Genomic DNA, 17568 nt, shown 5'->3' with positions numbered 1-17568 from the left:
TGCATACAAAAGTTCTATACGAAAGTTGATGTGCAGAATTTTTTTTCGCATAAATTATTGATTGCAAGTTGGTGGCGGTCAAATGCAGTTTTTGTCGATCAGTAGTTGACATTATCGTTGACAGAGCAGTTGACAGAGATATGATATAAAAGTTATACATGTTAAAATTATTTTATTATTGCTAAAGTTAACTTAAAGAAAATATTACTTTTTGTTATTCAATTAAAATTATTTGATATAAATTTAATAATTAATTTGACAAATCACTTTATAAAATGTCAAAAATAATTTAAAAAATGACTCGAATTGTGAAGTCATTTCATAGAGTTATAATGAATTTTAAGAAAGTATAGATAAAAAATTCTTGTCCTAGTCCTGCGTTATAAACAAAATTGGAAATTAATTATAAATATTTTAAGTATACGTAAAAATAAAGCCATATAGTTAATCATTATAATTTTATCAATGAAAGAAATAAAAAAAATTATATAACTAAAATGTAATGTTCCTATGAGTACCTATAGATTGAAAAAATTCCATTTGCACTATCATAAAAAAATTATTACGATTTTTTTTTTATATAATAATTCAGAAACAATTATTATTAATTTAATTTTTCTATTATAACACCAAATTGAAGAACAAAATTATCAGTTTTCAATATTTGGTTGTTTGAAGATTAAAATTTTGTGTGAAAAATTTGCTTTAAAATTTAAAATTAAAATTATGGCAAGTCTTTATTGTACATTAAGCAATTAAAAATCAAATATGTGTATGTGCAAATAATTAAGTAAAATATAATTAAAACACACTAGAAGTAAAATTTTCAAGTAATTTTTCTTATTTTTTTCTGATATTTAACTAACACATTGCAAATGACCAAGTCACTAATTTTAATTTTGAAAATTGTAAAAACCTTACACGTACATTATTTCAAATATTAAATAAACCTATGTATACTAGCTTTAATATATATATATATACATTGAAAGTTATGTAAAAGAACACTATAAGTTTTACCATCATTATAATTATGTATTATATAAATTTTAACGTATGGGTTTGGGCAAAACATTAGCCACTTCTACTTAAAATAAAGTCATTTAAAATTATTTAAGGAAACTTGCATTTTTACAATATTCACCTTTTGTTTTTTATTTTATTTTTATTTCGTATAATATACAAAATGTTTAAGAATAGATACCTACAATTTTTCCCTCGTTTCCGCCAAATTTTACTGTGAAATATAAAAATATATTCAATATATTTTCCAATATGTTCAATAATTTTTGTCAAAGAAATTACAATAAAAAAAAAACAATCAACCGAATCTATGATCTCGTCGGAGGGGGAGAATTTAAACATTGTATTTCAACATTAAAGGAGAATAAAACCGAATTCTATTTTAAAAACTAGAATAAAATTTTGAACTTCCCCAGAATTGCACATTAACTATATTTAAAAAAATTTCCGTCTTATTCGCCTTAATCCAAATGTTATTAAATTCCTATACAATATAAATAAAATTTACTAAAACTTTAGTTTTTATTTTCTTTACTTTATATAAGTTATTTTTTTTTTAGATTCATTAAATTTTTCGACTTTATTTTTTATTTTTTAAGAAAATAAAAATTTTAATTGAATACAGGTTAAATACAAATTGTTGTACCTTATCGCTCACAAATACTTTATTAACAATTAATATATCTTAAAGTTGTCAGACAAGTTATTTTTAGGACCATTACTATATAAGTACATGATTTTACTTACAGTATACATATAAAACTATATTGGAGTTCTTTGCATAAATTAAATGTATTTATATATATATATATATATATTTATATATATCATAACAAATTCGTAGATATTAGAACAGAATAATTTTTATGTACGTATGTATATAAAAGAGGCTTTTTTTTATATTTATACATGAGACGGCATAAAAATCAAGTCTCGGTAAAAAATAAAAAATGCGGTTTATTGGCAATGACCTATTTATAATAATATTAATATTTATATTTACATATATACACACACTTTGTTATTAATTTTATATTTTGATTAGAATAAAATTTGAACAAGTTCTCACAATAATTTTAATTAAGTAATTATTTTATTTAAAAAAAAAAAACGCATTTTTATTATTTAAGCTATAATTATTTTTTTAAGTCTCTCAAGTTAAAATGAACAAAAGCGACACCTGCTAATAAAAATTCTAAATATATATATTTTATATTAAAAGATTTATTTGTATAACACATATTTTAACTTACATAAATTTAATTTTTATTAAAATAAAATTTAGCATAGATTAATTGCATAATTGCAATTTAATAAAATATTTTATAAACGTGTAAACATGTGAAATATTTTTTTTTTATTGAATACTCTTGTATTTAATTAATGTAAATATTTATATAATTAAATTTTTTTTCGTATATAAAACAATATTATATATAAGTATTATTTATATTCTTATCACAAATCAAATAAATAAGATAAATTTAATCAAATACTTATTAGCTCTTGTCAAAAATATCCCTGTAAAAAAAATCCTTATCAACCATGAAAATTCTTATCATATATATTTCAATTATTCATGAATATAACAAATTAAATAATGAGTTTAACAAATAACATATTAAATTATTTAATTAATTTTGAAAATAAAATCTATTTCAAAGAAACTTCATTACCATATTTATTTTACTGAAACAGTAGAGCTCTTAAAATCTATATTCGTACGAAATTTCTAATAGTTAGAATTACTTAATTAAAAAACAAAACTGGTGATATACTCGTGAATAAAAATTTATGCTATACTATTAGTATATACTACTTTTGTAGTATATTAATAGCATTACTTTTGTGATTACTTTAAAAATTTTATTATATGAAATTTTTATGTAAAATATGTGTTTGACATTATTCCAAAACTCAGTTATATAATGTATTATAAACAAGTAAAATAATAACATAAATTATAGAAGAGATTTTTGCATTTTTCATTTTTGTGTTTTCAATTGAATATTTTCTCCATGTATGTAAGTTTAATCCTTTTGTTTTCAACTACAGCCAAAATAGAATAAATTTCGTTTGTTTTGTAATATCGGAAAATATGAAGAAAATTTATAATGTTTAATATGGCATCCATATCTCCAATATAAATATGTTGAATAGTTGAACTTTAATTTAACTAGACCAAGCCGATCAGATAAATTTAGAAATGTTATTAAATACAAGTATGTAGTTTGAAAAGTTATAAACAATGAAAAATACTTTATGTGCGTATGACATGAAACACGTTATGTGCTCCTATGTGCATATAATACATAAAAATGAATTTTTAAGAGAGGGTATAATCATATTTTCAAAGCAATATCGTTTTATATATTGTCAATTCTATTTATTGTATAAATGTTGTCTTCAAACATTTTGTTATTATGTACAAGTTTATAATTACTATAACAATAATAATTAACTCATATGCACAAAATAAACAAAAAAAAAAACAATGTAAAGCTAATTAAAATAAAATTAAAAAGTAATATGCTTAAATTTTAAAACATAAATTACGGTAATCACATTTTAAACATAAAATCTATTATATGGTGAAAAAAAATCTAAAGTATAAAAATTATAATTTAAAGTAATTACTCGTGCATATTAGATAAGTGTATATTTTATACTGTTTGACACATATTATTATATTTAGTTATATATATATACATAAAATTCGTTTATTGTATATAAAATTGAACAATATGCTTAACAAGTGGCATTAAAAATCTCGTGTGTTTATACTATAAGTAATATTCCAGTTATGAAAGTTTTGTAATGAAAATAGTCAACAAAGCTAACACCAAATGCTATTTCCAAATAAATTATGTATATACGAATTAGTATATTTTTAATTTAAATATAATTTTGTAAAATAATTATTAAATAATAAATTAAATAAAGTTGAAGGAAAATCAAATATCACATAATATATAGCTGTTAAAATCAAAATCTTACTATTTTTTGCAAACTAGCAATTGTAAAACGTGAATTTGTACCCAGTCTAACAGATCAACTATCAATCAACTATGAAAAATTAAATATATTTTTAATATTAAATCTATACATATCGCTCATTTGCTGCAACAATCACATAAATCAATTAATACACACTTTAAAATTTATTTTTCTCAAATATGCAAGTTTTGAGTTATATCAGTATTGCGCCAAACAAGCGATATGTAAAAATTAAAAACTATTAGAACTATGATTTTATATCATTACAAATTCCATATAATCAAATGCAATGAATACATTCTAATGAGTATATAAAATTGAGTACATGCAATGAGTAATATAAATTAAAATAATTAAAATAATTTAAAAAATAAATCTTCTTTTTCGAATTTAATTACAAAAAAACTGGCGACTATAATTAAAATTATGCAAAAGCATTATGCTCAATAATGAATACAAAATAAGAATTTTTAATTTCAAATATATAAGATAAGTAATTAATATTTAACAATTACTACAAAAAAAAAATCTAATTTATTTGTTTAAAATTAAAAAAAAATTAATTAAAAATCTTCTCACATAATAAAAATGTAAAACAAGAAATTTTTAAAATTAAATGTTTTCATAACTTCAGTCAAGTTAGTAAAACTGTAATACTCTTATATAATAATTTTTTTTTATTATTTAATTTTTATACTTTATTAAAGTAAAAAAATATGCAAAAATATTTTTTACCTTATTACTATTTTCAACAACACAATTTTTATGATTATTATAAGTGTTACTAGTATATATGAAATTTTATAATAGTCCTCTTATATTATGTATAAATGAGTAGTATATTAAAATGCATATTATGTATTATGTTATATACTCACCCATGGATTATATATATATATATATACATAATATATAACTATATTTACTTACTTTGTACTTGTAACATATTATTACTAAACATTAAAAAAAAAACTATAGGTACCTACTTCTAAAATATTAACGAAACAAAAGTTTATTGATCTGATAAACGTATAACAGAAACAGAAGTTGTCTTAAAAGTAAATTCATTCATTCATATAATATCAAATTAAAAAGGTTAAAGCGCATATTTTATATACATATACACATATATATATACTATTATAAGCATATATTTCTGAATCATACTCATTCATACATAAAGATATATTGAACTATAAGTGTATATTAAGAAGAACTTAAATTTTTTTTAATTATTTATTTTATAACATAAAAGAATTTCCATAAAGGAAGGTGCAAATATTTTAAAAATTAAGAGATAAAATTAATATAAAACTTATTCAGTGTGTGCATATATGAAATAAATTCCTAAATAAGGTATTATTAGTTTTTACACGAATTTTATATTTTAACCTTAATTTCCACATTAATTATAATTACTTTAATAAAAATTATATTTAAAAAAAAAAATGATATAATAAATTTTTTGTGAATTTTTTTTTTTTTTTTTTTGCTTCAGTATGGAATCATTTAATATGGAATATAATTTAGATGAAGCTTTAGAACGTCTAAATATTAAAAAAGATGAATTGGATTCAATGAGAGAAAATTTACCAGATAATTGTCCTAGCAATATCACTGATAAACAAGTAAGTTTCTGTTTTTTTTTTTTATATTTTAAAAAATAGGAAAAAAAAATATGTTTAAAAAATATTTAAAATAGAAAATATATTGTTATTAAATATTCCTGTTGTTTAATAAATTAATTGTAAAAAAAAATTAGAAAATTATAATCATTAATGAAAAGGATTGAAGGACATCGCAAAAACTTTAAATATTCTAATTTTATATATTGTATGTAAAATTATAGATATTGAAAAAATCTGGTTAAAAATTTGAAAACAAATATTTTACAGATTTGTAAATTGGATATTTGCAAATAATTTTTTATTCGCATAACACACGTTATAGTGCCTAATAAGAACCTAATAAAATATTAAATTAAGTATTTCATTTTATTTTAGAAAGAAGAAGGTATTCCTAAAATAATTGATGGCGTTATTTTGTTAATTTTTTAAACTTAATGAGTACTTAAAAAAGATTATTACAATTGTTTGAAAAACTATGTAATTCTAAATATTTATATTTATACCACAACGGGCCTGGATGGCCTATGCGTACGCTTCATATGGGATCGTGTTAATCTAAATAATAAAATCAGCATTAAAAATATTTTTAAATTTTCATACTTACTCGTAATTTTTATAAAATTGTGTTTTTCAATAATTCTTATAACTATAAATCTCATTCTTGACATATTTTGATTATTTAAAATTATTTTTGAAAATTTCTTAAAATTCAATTATATCCTATTATAATATATTTCATTATAAATTTCCAAATTTATTTTCACAAAACCTTGTAATTTTTTTAAATAATTTTCTTTGATAACCTTTTAGGGTTCAACTTTAATTCTGAAATTTTAAATTAGTATTTATTCATTAATCGTACTCTACTTATATTAAAATATATTGTGTAATAAAAATTTAATTTCTAATTAAAAAATCGAATTTAGAATGCAATTTCAGCTAGAAATTAAAAAAATTTTTAATTTTATTAAAAATACGTATGTATTTTAATATTGTATTTAAAGTATAAAATTATTTCATTCTTTGTTAACAAAAGTCCAATGTCAAATACCATTTTAATTTTAAAATTATGTAAATTATATTTCATGCGCCCAAAACTTAATAATAGCTACCATAAAGAATAACAATACATTATTTGTAATTTAAATTTGTTCATGAACTTGCACTATGATCAAAAAGTAAAAGTTTTTTTTTGGATTTTGTTTTATAAATTTACTTTCAACATTTTAAATGCCATTTTGTTGATCTATATACCATCTATACTATGTATTGTAAATAAGTATTTATTTTGTTTAACTCCAATTGAAAATTTTGTATTCAAAATTAACATGTACAATATTTAAATAATATTTTTTTGTTACTTTATTCTATTAAAGTCATTATATCATTAATATTCATAAAATGTTACCTAAAGACCTTAACCAGTGTTACATTTAGACTCCTGGTTTTTTGTCATATTAGATTGTATTATATGTACAAATTTATAAATATAATTTTACATACATATGTGCACATTACATTTCCTTTAATACACTACATTTTTATACGTAATTTTGTTATAGAGTAGATTATTTTTTTATTAGTTATTCTCAATACCATAAATGTTCGCAATTTTAATTCAATTTTAAAGTATATTTATAATTATACATTGATTTTAATAATATTTTAATTACTCTACTATGTGAATAATTGCAAAATAGGAATTCTTTATACTTAAATTTATTTTATATTTACTTAATTTTAGGTTGTTTACCTTATTTTTTTACATTGTTTACATTTTGTACTTACACACCTTAAATTCGAAACGCAAACTGAATTTATGAATTTGCTAATGAAATATAGAATAACTTCAATTACCTTGCTAGTCAATTTTTAATAAAAAAAATTTTAAAAAATAAAATGTAAAGAATATTATTTATATATGTATGTATGTAATTAATTAAAGGAAACAGAATGAGTGGAAAGAAAACTAAATTTATAATTTTGCAATGAGCTTTAAATATTTTGGTAAATTTTTTTAGATGTACACTTTATTTATTTACCAGCAAAATTATTCTATTTGAATATTGAATATTTTCTCAAAATTAATATTATTAAATTTTTATCTTTTTTATTTTTCATGTACAATGCCTTTATACATAAAAAATATTTGGTACATAATATGCACATAAGTTTCTATTAAATTATTATTTTTTTCTTTTTTTATATTACTCCCGAAGCTGCTTCTATTTTTTAATGCTTGTAATTTTAAAACCGAATATGCATTGAATGTTATTAAAATTTATTATAATTGTCGGAAAAATGCTCCTGAACATTTTGATAATCGTGATCCTTATAGCGACGAAATTCAACAATGTTTAGAAAATCAGTAAGTATTTTACATATTTAAATTAATTATTTTTATTAATAATAAATTTTTTTAAAAATTCATTAATAATTTTTGTTTTAATGCAAAATCTAGATATTATATCCCAATACCACCATATGAAAAAGGAGGATATTTAATAGTTTACCATCAATTACAAAATTCAACGCCATCAAATTATATATTTACAAACGCTGTAAAAACCTACTGCATGACAATAGGTACATACATAATTTGTTTTTTTTTCTTTTTTTTTGGATTATCATAAAAAATTATTTATAATTAATTTAGTATTAATTTTCAATAAAAAACATACATACCAGTTTATTATTATTTAATAAACATTTTCAGATTACGCTATTCAAAAATATGGTCCTGCACCTGGAGTTATTTTTATTTTTGATATGAAAACAGTTCGATTAATGCATCTTTTTCAAGCAAAAATTTCTGGTATTAAGAAATTATTAACATATTTGCAATATGGTCTTCCAGCAAAAGTATATTTAACAATTTAAAAAATTAATCAAAACTAATTTTTATTTTAATATTCAAACAGGTTGCTCGCATACATGTACTGAACACAAGTTCAATTTTTAATCGTATATTAACAATGATTAAACCATTTCTCCAAAAAGAACTTCTTGAAATTGTAATTTTTTAAAACAAGTAATGAATTTTTTTATTTATTTACATTATATATTTTAGATTCATACTCATCCTACCGATATGGATTACGAAGAATTCTTTAAAAAATGGATTCCTAAAACACATATGCCATCAGATTATGGTGGTGATATGCCCTCAGTTGAAGAATTACATTTCGATTTTTGTAAAGAGATTGTACTTAAAAAAGAATTTTTTGATGCAGAAGAAAAACAAAGGAAGCCTTAGCTTATCTATAAAATATGTACATATATTTAAAACAAGAATTTAATTTCCACAGTCGTGCCATTAAATAGGAAATAAAAACAAAACATGCTAGTACAAATTATTCGGACATTTAATCAAACTTTAAAAACTTAATTTCCTCATTTAAAAGCCTCTTTCAAATAAAAATACTTACGTTTTTATGCTTGTCATTGGTCGTTGCTGATTTCTCTAAAATACACAATTTACGTTACATGTTTCAAATATCCAACCAAGTATAAGTTGAAACATTTTTGAATAATTACCAAAGTAGACAATATTGTAGAATACATTAGATTATAAAATTCAATGATGCATACATAGCATATGTATGAGAAATAAAAAAACAAATATTTAGTTTTTCTTGTTCTATATTGTACCACAGAGTTGAAAAGGCACAAATTACTAATTCCAATTTGATTTATTATTAATATTGTGCTCTAAACTCAAACGCAGAATTAAAAAACACTTTCAATTAGTGCTAGGATACAATAGTTTCTTATTAGCAAAACAAATAGAATATATAAATTTCTTGTTACTACAATTAAAGAGCAATTAATTTTTTTTTAATTTAAATTTTAAAGAAAATTAAATTTTAATTATTTCTTTTTCAAATTTAGATTTTTTTTTAAATCAAAAATTACATTTATGAAATTTAATTCAATAACCATACACATTTTGGTAATTAAATTTAAATATTTGTAACAATTTACTTTTCTTATATTATTGTATAATACGTATATTATGTATAAAGTTGATAGTTACAGTATATAATATAAGATTTATATTTTTGTTTTTGTTAAATGAACTATGATATGGAATGTATAATAACTTGTTTGGATGTCATGATTTATTCTTTAAAATTTTAACTCTCTAATAATAAAATGTATTAACAAAAACTAAAATTTCTATTTTGCATATTGCTTACATTAATTAGCTAAGATTTTATCAATTTATTATTGCAAGTTATTAATGTACTGAAATTACTTACTGACATTTTTTACAAAAATTATAATTGTTATACTTCATTTCTAAATGATAAAACAATTTAACGTTTAAAAATGAAAGAAATTGTTAATGAACTTCATTACGTACTATGTTCATATTTATAAATATAAAATGTATTTATGGACGCATTTATAATTTTTTATAAACTCTGTTGTTAGCATTTTTAAGATTTTAATCACGACATCTTAATTTTTAGTATACGCATTTTATAAAAAAAAAAATATGATATTAAAAAAATTTTAAATATTAAAAAAAGAAACATTTTGATCCTAAGGACGGAGTCGTTTTTATTTATAAAGAAAATAAATTTTCCTTGTTTTTTTTTTTTCTTTTTTTGTAATACATTTTTATAGTTTCTTTTCTCATACAAAATTTATTGTAGTGAATATAAAGCGCTAGGAATAAATTTAATTTAAATTGTCAAAATATTAACTTTAGTATTTCAAATGTATTAATTCACATATTAACATTAAAGATTTAATATTTAAATTTCCATTAACATCATTATATATAATTCAAGTTAATAGCTATAAACTTATCATTTAAGTTTTCATTAAATTTTTCCCTTATTTCATTTAATATTGCAATTAAGAACTAGAAATATTGCAGTTAAAAATGAATTTCTCACATTACTTATTTCATTTTTCCAAAAAAAAAATATATGTTTTAATTGAGCATAAAATTTTTATAAAAGATAAAAGAAGAATATAAACTTTAATTCAATTTGTAATTTTCATTTGTTGCAAATGCAAGAATTTATAATATTGCCAAAAACGGAATCAAAATTATAATCAATCAAAAAACCAAATTATAAATCAGGTTTGGCATTTTTTATTAAAAAAAATTTAATAAAATTTGTATTTATTAAGTAATTCATATCTTAAAATCAAAATTTTATACCTTAAAAAATATTAAAAAGTCTTGAGAAAATGATTCATAACTCATTTTAAATTATAAAAAAATTAATTTAATTATACAGAATTTTGATTTAAATTCTAAAAAATGTATTTAAACATATTTCACATATTTAATAAGTAGTTTCTAACTAAAAGATTTCTAAAAATTTTTATATTATTCAGTTCAAATTTAATTTTCCTTCTTGTTTTTATATCATTTGTGTAACTCATTTAAAGCTTATGATATGAATAGTAATTTTCTATATACTTATAACAATTATTTAATTTTTGGTTACATATTTACCTATTACTATTTTAAATATTAGAGATTTTCATAAAAATGATTTTGGTAATCGAAAATTAATATAAATTATATTAAAGCAAAAAAAAAAGCAAATAAAATAAAAAAAAATAAAAACTTTTTCCAAGCAAAAATTAAATAATATTCAATAACATTTTATAAAACTTAATATGTATAAAAAATTAAAAACAAAAACTAAAACTTCTTCTTAAAAAAAAATAAACAATTTAAAAAAACAATTTATTTAAGACACAGAATCTTAAGAAGCTTAAAATTTATAAAGTATTTTTGAGCAACTACTTTGAAAAATATATATAGGTTTTTTTTTAAACATGTGTAAAATTTAACACTTTTTTATATATCCCTTTCAATTTAACATTTATTTTTTGGCCTCATCTGCTTTATTTTCTTCAGCGGGAGGTTTTTCTGTGTTTGTACTTTCTTCTGGTTCAGTTGATTTTACAGTTTCAATATTGTCTTTTGTGCTTGTTTCAGAAACATTAGCTTCAGATTTAACATTAGAAGTACTGGTAACTTCTTCATCCTTTTTTACACCAACTTCAACTGTTTTCTCTTCTTCTGAATTTTTGGCATTTTCCGATTCTGTGTTTTCTTTTGCTTCTGGAGCTTCAACATTATTGCTATCTGGTAATGTTGAGCTTTCAGAATTTCCAATGGTTTTCTCAGAACTAGAAACTTCTGATTTTTGTTCCAATTTGATTGGATTAACATTTTCACCTTGCTGTATTTCAGAAAATGATGAAATCTGATCTCCAACTGTACTGTTAACATCATTATTTTGTTCAGATGTATCTGATTCTACAGGTTCTTGTTTTACATCAACAAGTGTTTCAATTTTGTTAACTGACTCCTGATTGACAATTTTTGAAGAAGTTTGCAATTTTTCAATAATACATTTTAATTCGGCTATTTCATTACGAGAATCTTCCAATTCTTTTTTCAAGCATTCATACTGATCCTTTTGCAATAATGTATGGCCCAAATTTTCAAAAATAAATTGTATTGCATTTTCGGGTCGTTCTTGTGTATTGAAAAGCTTTATCAAAACTTTTGTAAATTCATCAATAACCCCACTACGTTCTAAATATTTACGGAATTCATCACGTCTAGAATCAATTGGCTGCAATTTAAAATTTGAAATAATTTTATATATTTCTGTGTAAAATTGGAATTTACATATGTAAGTATATATCTAGAAATGAGCATTTGTTAAATAAATTAAAATATTTGTTTTAATTTTGAAAATATTTGTTTTAATTTTGAAAAAATTTATTTTAATTTTGCAGTCTAACATAAATTTAGCAAAAAAATGTTCACAATTATGCAACCAAAGTACCTAAGAATTTGCTTAATAATTTAATTTGAAATAATACAATCATACAATAAAGAATTTTTCAAAATCCTAGCAATGATCTTAATATTGACTGTTATATTCCGTCAAAACAAAATTTAACCTTGTCGTTAATTAGATTTTCGATGTCACTAACAGTTATGCATAGTTAAATTAATGTATATGTAGTAAATTCAAGGTATACATTTTACATTACATGTTAAAGCAAAACTCCTAACTATTATTAATAAATTTTTAATACCCGCAGTTAGAGAAATGTGGGTATTAAAGCAAATTTTTTAAGAAGGAGGTTGTTCAAAATTGAATTTAATATTGATTTTATATATGTATATGTATGTACTTGGCATTTGAATAACAAAAATTGGAGAAATAACGAAAAATGAGGGAAGGATAAAAAAGTGATTATAAGTTAAAAGAAAATTTCACTTATTCATCATACATCAACATTCTTTTTCAATGTTAAAACTAAGCATACATATTACATAAGTGATTTTCAACAGTTAAGAATGTAAAGCTCTAAAATTCGTAATATTATTTACCCTCAGAAAATTATTGAAATTGTTCATGTACCTACATATTTATCAATATAAGACTTTTGAGTGCATTCCCTGATTTCATTTATATAAATTAAATCAGAAATATTTCCGCAAATTGTTATACGTTTTAAAACCTATTTAATTTAAAGTAAATTTCAAAAATTTTGAAAAACTCTGTTAAATAAAAGGTAAATCATGAATGCAAAACCTAAAAATTATTTGATAAAATAGCGCTAGTTATTTTTTTGTACTTTTTCAAATTTGTGTTATGTGATTTAAAATAATTTTTCAAATATGTTAAATTATTATTTTATAATTGGTGTAAACTTATAAAATTTTTTTTTAGTTCTATTGCAAGTGTTGAAAATTATTGGATATAAAATATTAAATATAATTGTTGTTTTTGAAATTGAAAAATCAAAATTCTTTCCCAAAATTTTTTTATTATAACTTGATCAAAACTTCGAGAACTTACGCAGAAGGTAAATTTATCGAAGAATGAATGTAAAATTTAATTACGTACATATGCCATATATACATATATGTATGTACATATATTTAATTAAAACAAAAACTGGATATTATACTTATTTAGCTAATGAAGTGGTAAGTTTTGATTTTAAAAATTTTTAACCAAACACACCATGTATATTAGCAAAAAAAAAAGAAATAATAACATGTTACTTCAATTATAAAAAATTTTGAAAATTTTTTTTTTATATTTTATTAACTCTTACTTTTTTATCCGTTTTCGATTCCATATATGTATGTATTTAATAATCAGTTAAACGAAAATTTATTTTATTTAATATAGCAATATTTACAAGTCTAATTCTTACTAAGTTTAAAATTAAACTGCTGACGAAATTATTTCCCTTTTCATTTTTGTTCTATCAAATTTTCAATATAAATAAAAGTAACTGTGGTAACAATTGAACCAAAACAATAAAAACAAAATTAATTCATATTAATAACGGTGAATACAAGTAGTCAGTAGTGACTTTTTAATAATGACTGTTATTTTAATATTTATTAAAACAAAATATTAACCATAAATACATAGCCATTGTGTATGCATATTTTTAAGGAAGAAGGGGTAATTTAAGAATCGTATATAATTAAACCAACTGATATGCAAGTTGATTCTATGAAGAGTACAATATCATATACCATTGTTTAGGGTACTTCGAAAAATGAATAAAACTTTTTATCAAGAACTAAATATCAAGACGAAAAATAATAGGAATATGTCGGTTGCAAATATGTACATAGGTCTAGAATTACTATATTTTGCTTGAAATATTTAAAATCACCCTGTGAATACATACGTACATACTCATTTATGAAAATAACAAACAATAGAAAAACTAAAATTTCTGTAAATTATTAATAAAAGCGCAATATGTAATATTTCTCACCAATTTCAAATGACTCGCTGTGCTGGCACCACAGAAATAACACAAATAAAGTGTCTTTTTTGATTTGAATGAAATTTTAAAAACTTTTGGTGGAAAATAGTCTTATTTTTAGAAAAATATTTTTATCAGGTTCCGATTTTTTATTAAAGATAATAATAATTGCCTTTCTATATTCATACATAATATTATATATAGGTAGTTAGTTATGAATAATGCTTAAATAAATATCCATTTGTAACCAGGTATATGTACGTACGATATTTTTTCGTTATCTCCATCACATAAAACGGAATTATAATGTATTGTAAATATTATCGGAACCATAAACAAAGCACAATGTATTAACATACATACCTACATTATATATGTAGGTATATCACATATCTCGCTAATCTTTAAATGGAAATAAAAGCAAAAACACAAATATCATGCGAAAAAGTGTTAAAAAGTGTAATATGAGTAGTAGCCGAATTAAACCAGGCCATGCTCTATAAAAAGTTCGAATATTATGTATATATACATATACATGTGCAGGTAAGTATTTAAGTAGGTACATACATACCTAATAAATATATGATATGGGCATGATTAGGTTCTATTATACATATATCCTACATGTGTATGTATGTATTTATGTAGACCAATTATACATAGTCTTAAATATACTTTTTAAGTCCTTTCTCTAACCAATTCGTTTTTTTAGTCCAAATGTTTTTTTTATAAGCAATTAAAAGTATTCATAGTGCACAAATCACAAGCATACTAAATAACTGTAAAAAACAAAATAATTGGAATTTTTACATATGTATGTACATCCAAAGGAAATCTGTTTAAAAAATAAATTATGACACCACTTATACGTAATACAAACAGTACCTTTACTTTGATTGTTTTCAATGTTTAAATGAAAATCACATTATCGAGAGTTTTAAAGAAACAAAAATTTTAAGTTTTGTAGATGCAATATGAAAACTTGTTGCGATCTTACTTAAAAAAATTTCTAAGATTTTTGCCACGAAATCCAAAACAAGATAGGGCCTATTTGTACATGGCTACAAAACTTGATAAACTTGCTGTGTAAATATGTATACAAGTATGTATATTTAAAAATTTGGTTACGTTACTAGGTATCATTTTATTTGAATATGTTAATAATGTGGTTACATACACATAACACATTTTGTGTATGCCCATATACATATGAATTTATGTATGTATGTATGTATATATAAACCTTCATTTGGTACAAATCAATTAACAGAAACAGATATAGGAAAACTTGCAAAATATGTGTATTACAATGTAAAATAAACTTTTACTTTTTAAATGCATTTATCTTATCAATATTTGTTCCTTTGTTTCACATTAAGCCTCATTACCACTAAATTGAACTTATTTCATAACAAAAGCATTCACTAATTTTTTTAAATCTTTACATTTAAGTCATTTATTTCCAATATGTAGTTTTCTATTTATACAATGAATTTTGAAAGAGCAAAATTAAACTCAAACCAACGCTAAACATTTTTTTTTACAGTTAAATCCCAAATTTACTTACTAATTTAATTTATTAATTAATTTAATCCTCAATATTATATTTACCTTAAATGACATTATGTATAAAACTTTAAAAAAAAACTCTTAATAGTTATAAATAAAATTTAAAAACTGTTAAATTAATCAATTTCCAAAGCTAACCACAAAAAATTTAATATTTAAAAATTGCGGCTGCGTAAAATTTGACAACTTTTTGGCAAGTTTTTTGTAATTCAAATGTCATTTTCTTCATAAATCAAATTTCCCAATAAACATAAGTTTAAAATTATACAATTAGTTTTAGTGACATCTTGTGGTAAAAAATAAAAATGTAAAAAAAAAATTAAAGTGAGATATGTTGTTAAAAAAAATACCAAATGAATTCTTCTTAGTTCATTTTAAAAATGCCAATTTTTTTTTAAATTTTATTATAATTAAGTAGCAGAAAGATAAATTTAAGTTCTACCAAAAAAAAAACTATTGGAGTCTCTTGAACAATATTTTCATAGTTAAGTTATCTAATTATAAAGTTTCTGTAAATTTATTTGATTAACCTGTGCTCTACAAAACATTTTATATTTGCTCACTGATGGATTCATTGCGACTAAACTGTTATATAATTGAATATTAACTTCTAGTAATGAAAAATACTTCAGTGCCTTTGTGATGATCACGATTGAACCTATATGACTAAATACTCCTAAATGGCTGTATGCAAAAGTTCATCATGAGCGCGCGTCGGTGGATGAATTTTTAAATCATTCTATATAATAAGAACATATAAAAGTAAAAAAAATAAAATTTTTATTTAAGCTCCTTAAAATTCAACAAAATCACCCACAATGAAAAAGCACCTACTCATATACGAAATATGAAACCAATAATGCATACACCATATAATAGCAAGAAGAAAAAAGAATAAAAGATTTTCTTTCTGTTTTAAAACACTCTTAAATTTCGTTCACCTGTTTGCATGTAAAAATTAATTTAGTGCAGGTAACAATTTCAATTTCAATCTCGTCAATTGATTTTCTTTATTTTTCTTCTTTTTTGAAACATTCTTTGTAATAGTCTCATACAAGAAAAAAAAGTATATTGTGGTTTGATGACCTTCTGAAAACTCTATATCTAATTCAAAGAGTTTTAAATGTAGAAAACAAGGCAAAAACAAAGGAAATTTTTTCTTAACGCAACTATGTGCCAAAAGTTTTATATTGCATAGTAATTTGCAATTTCTTTACTCTTTCAATAATTTTATTTTTCGTACATACATATACACTTACATAAAATAATACAATTCGGTATGCTATAGTGAATTATAAAGAAATCATGAGTATGTGGCTATAACTTTAAATTTTCTTTTAAACAAAACAAAAAAATTATTTCGTATATAAAAGGATATTTGGAAATGAGTTCAAGTAATCGAGTACAAACCTATAAATATTTTTACTTCATAGTAGTTATATGCATATACATTATGTACATATGCATATGTGTATATTTATAATAAAATAGCATGCATTAACTTTAATGCAAAATAAGGTGTTTTGTGGCATTATTTTTTAACATTTAATATGACTTC

General features: G+C 21.1%; 2 protein-coding genes across 5 annotated transcripts in view; one reads left to right on the top strand and one right to left on the bottom strand.

Moving 5' to 3' along the window:
* Window positions 1–10180, top strand: part of LOC129607954 (alpha-tocopherol transfer protein-like) — a 29045-nt gene extending 18865 nt beyond the window's left edge. For 3 of the 4 annotated variants that reach the window (XM_055519230.1, XM_055519229.1, XM_055519228.1), the window contains exons 2-7: window positions 5519–5648; window positions 7868–8016; window positions 8110–8234; window positions 8365–8510; window positions 8570–8662; window positions 8719–10180. In XM_055519230.1, coding sequence (XP_055375205.1) covers window positions 5520–5648; window positions 7868–8016; window positions 8110–8234; window positions 8365–8510; window positions 8570–8662; window positions 8719–8904 — 828 coding nt within the window. In that variant the 5' untranslated portion in view covers window position 5519 and the 3' untranslated portion in view covers window positions 8905–10180. Of the gene's footprint in view, window positions 1–5275; window positions 5377–5518; window positions 5649–7867; window positions 8017–8109; window positions 8235–8364; window positions 8511–8569; window positions 8663–8718 lie in introns of those variants that run through there. The other variant, XM_055519227.1, reaches the window with a different exon arrangement.
* Window positions 10181–11019: 839 nt separating this feature from the next.
* LOC129608017 (c-Myc-binding protein homolog) lies at window positions 11020–16193 on the bottom strand. Its single transcript, XM_055519316.1, has 2 exons — window positions 16053–16193; window positions 11020–12265 (listed from the first exon to the last, which is right to left on the bottom strand). The coding sequence occupies exons 1-2, from the start codon at window positions 16062–16064 to the stop codon at window positions 11504–11506; spliced, it is 774 nt and encodes a 257-aa protein (XP_055375291.1). The 5' UTR covers window positions 16065–16193; the 3' UTR covers window positions 11020–11503.
* Between the last annotated feature and the right edge of the window lie 1375 nt (window positions 16194–17568).

The sequence above is a fragment of the Condylostylus longicornis genome, unplaced genomic scaffold, assembly GCF_029603195.1.
Source record: "Condylostylus longicornis isolate FDR11 unplaced genomic scaffold, ASM2960319v2 ptg000030l, whole genome shotgun sequence".
Taxonomy (NCBI): domain Eukaryota; kingdom Metazoa; phylum Arthropoda; class Insecta; order Diptera; family Dolichopodidae; genus Condylostylus; species Condylostylus longicornis.
Note: the sequence above shows the minus strand (reverse complement) of the source record. Positions and strands in the feature narration are given on the sequence as shown.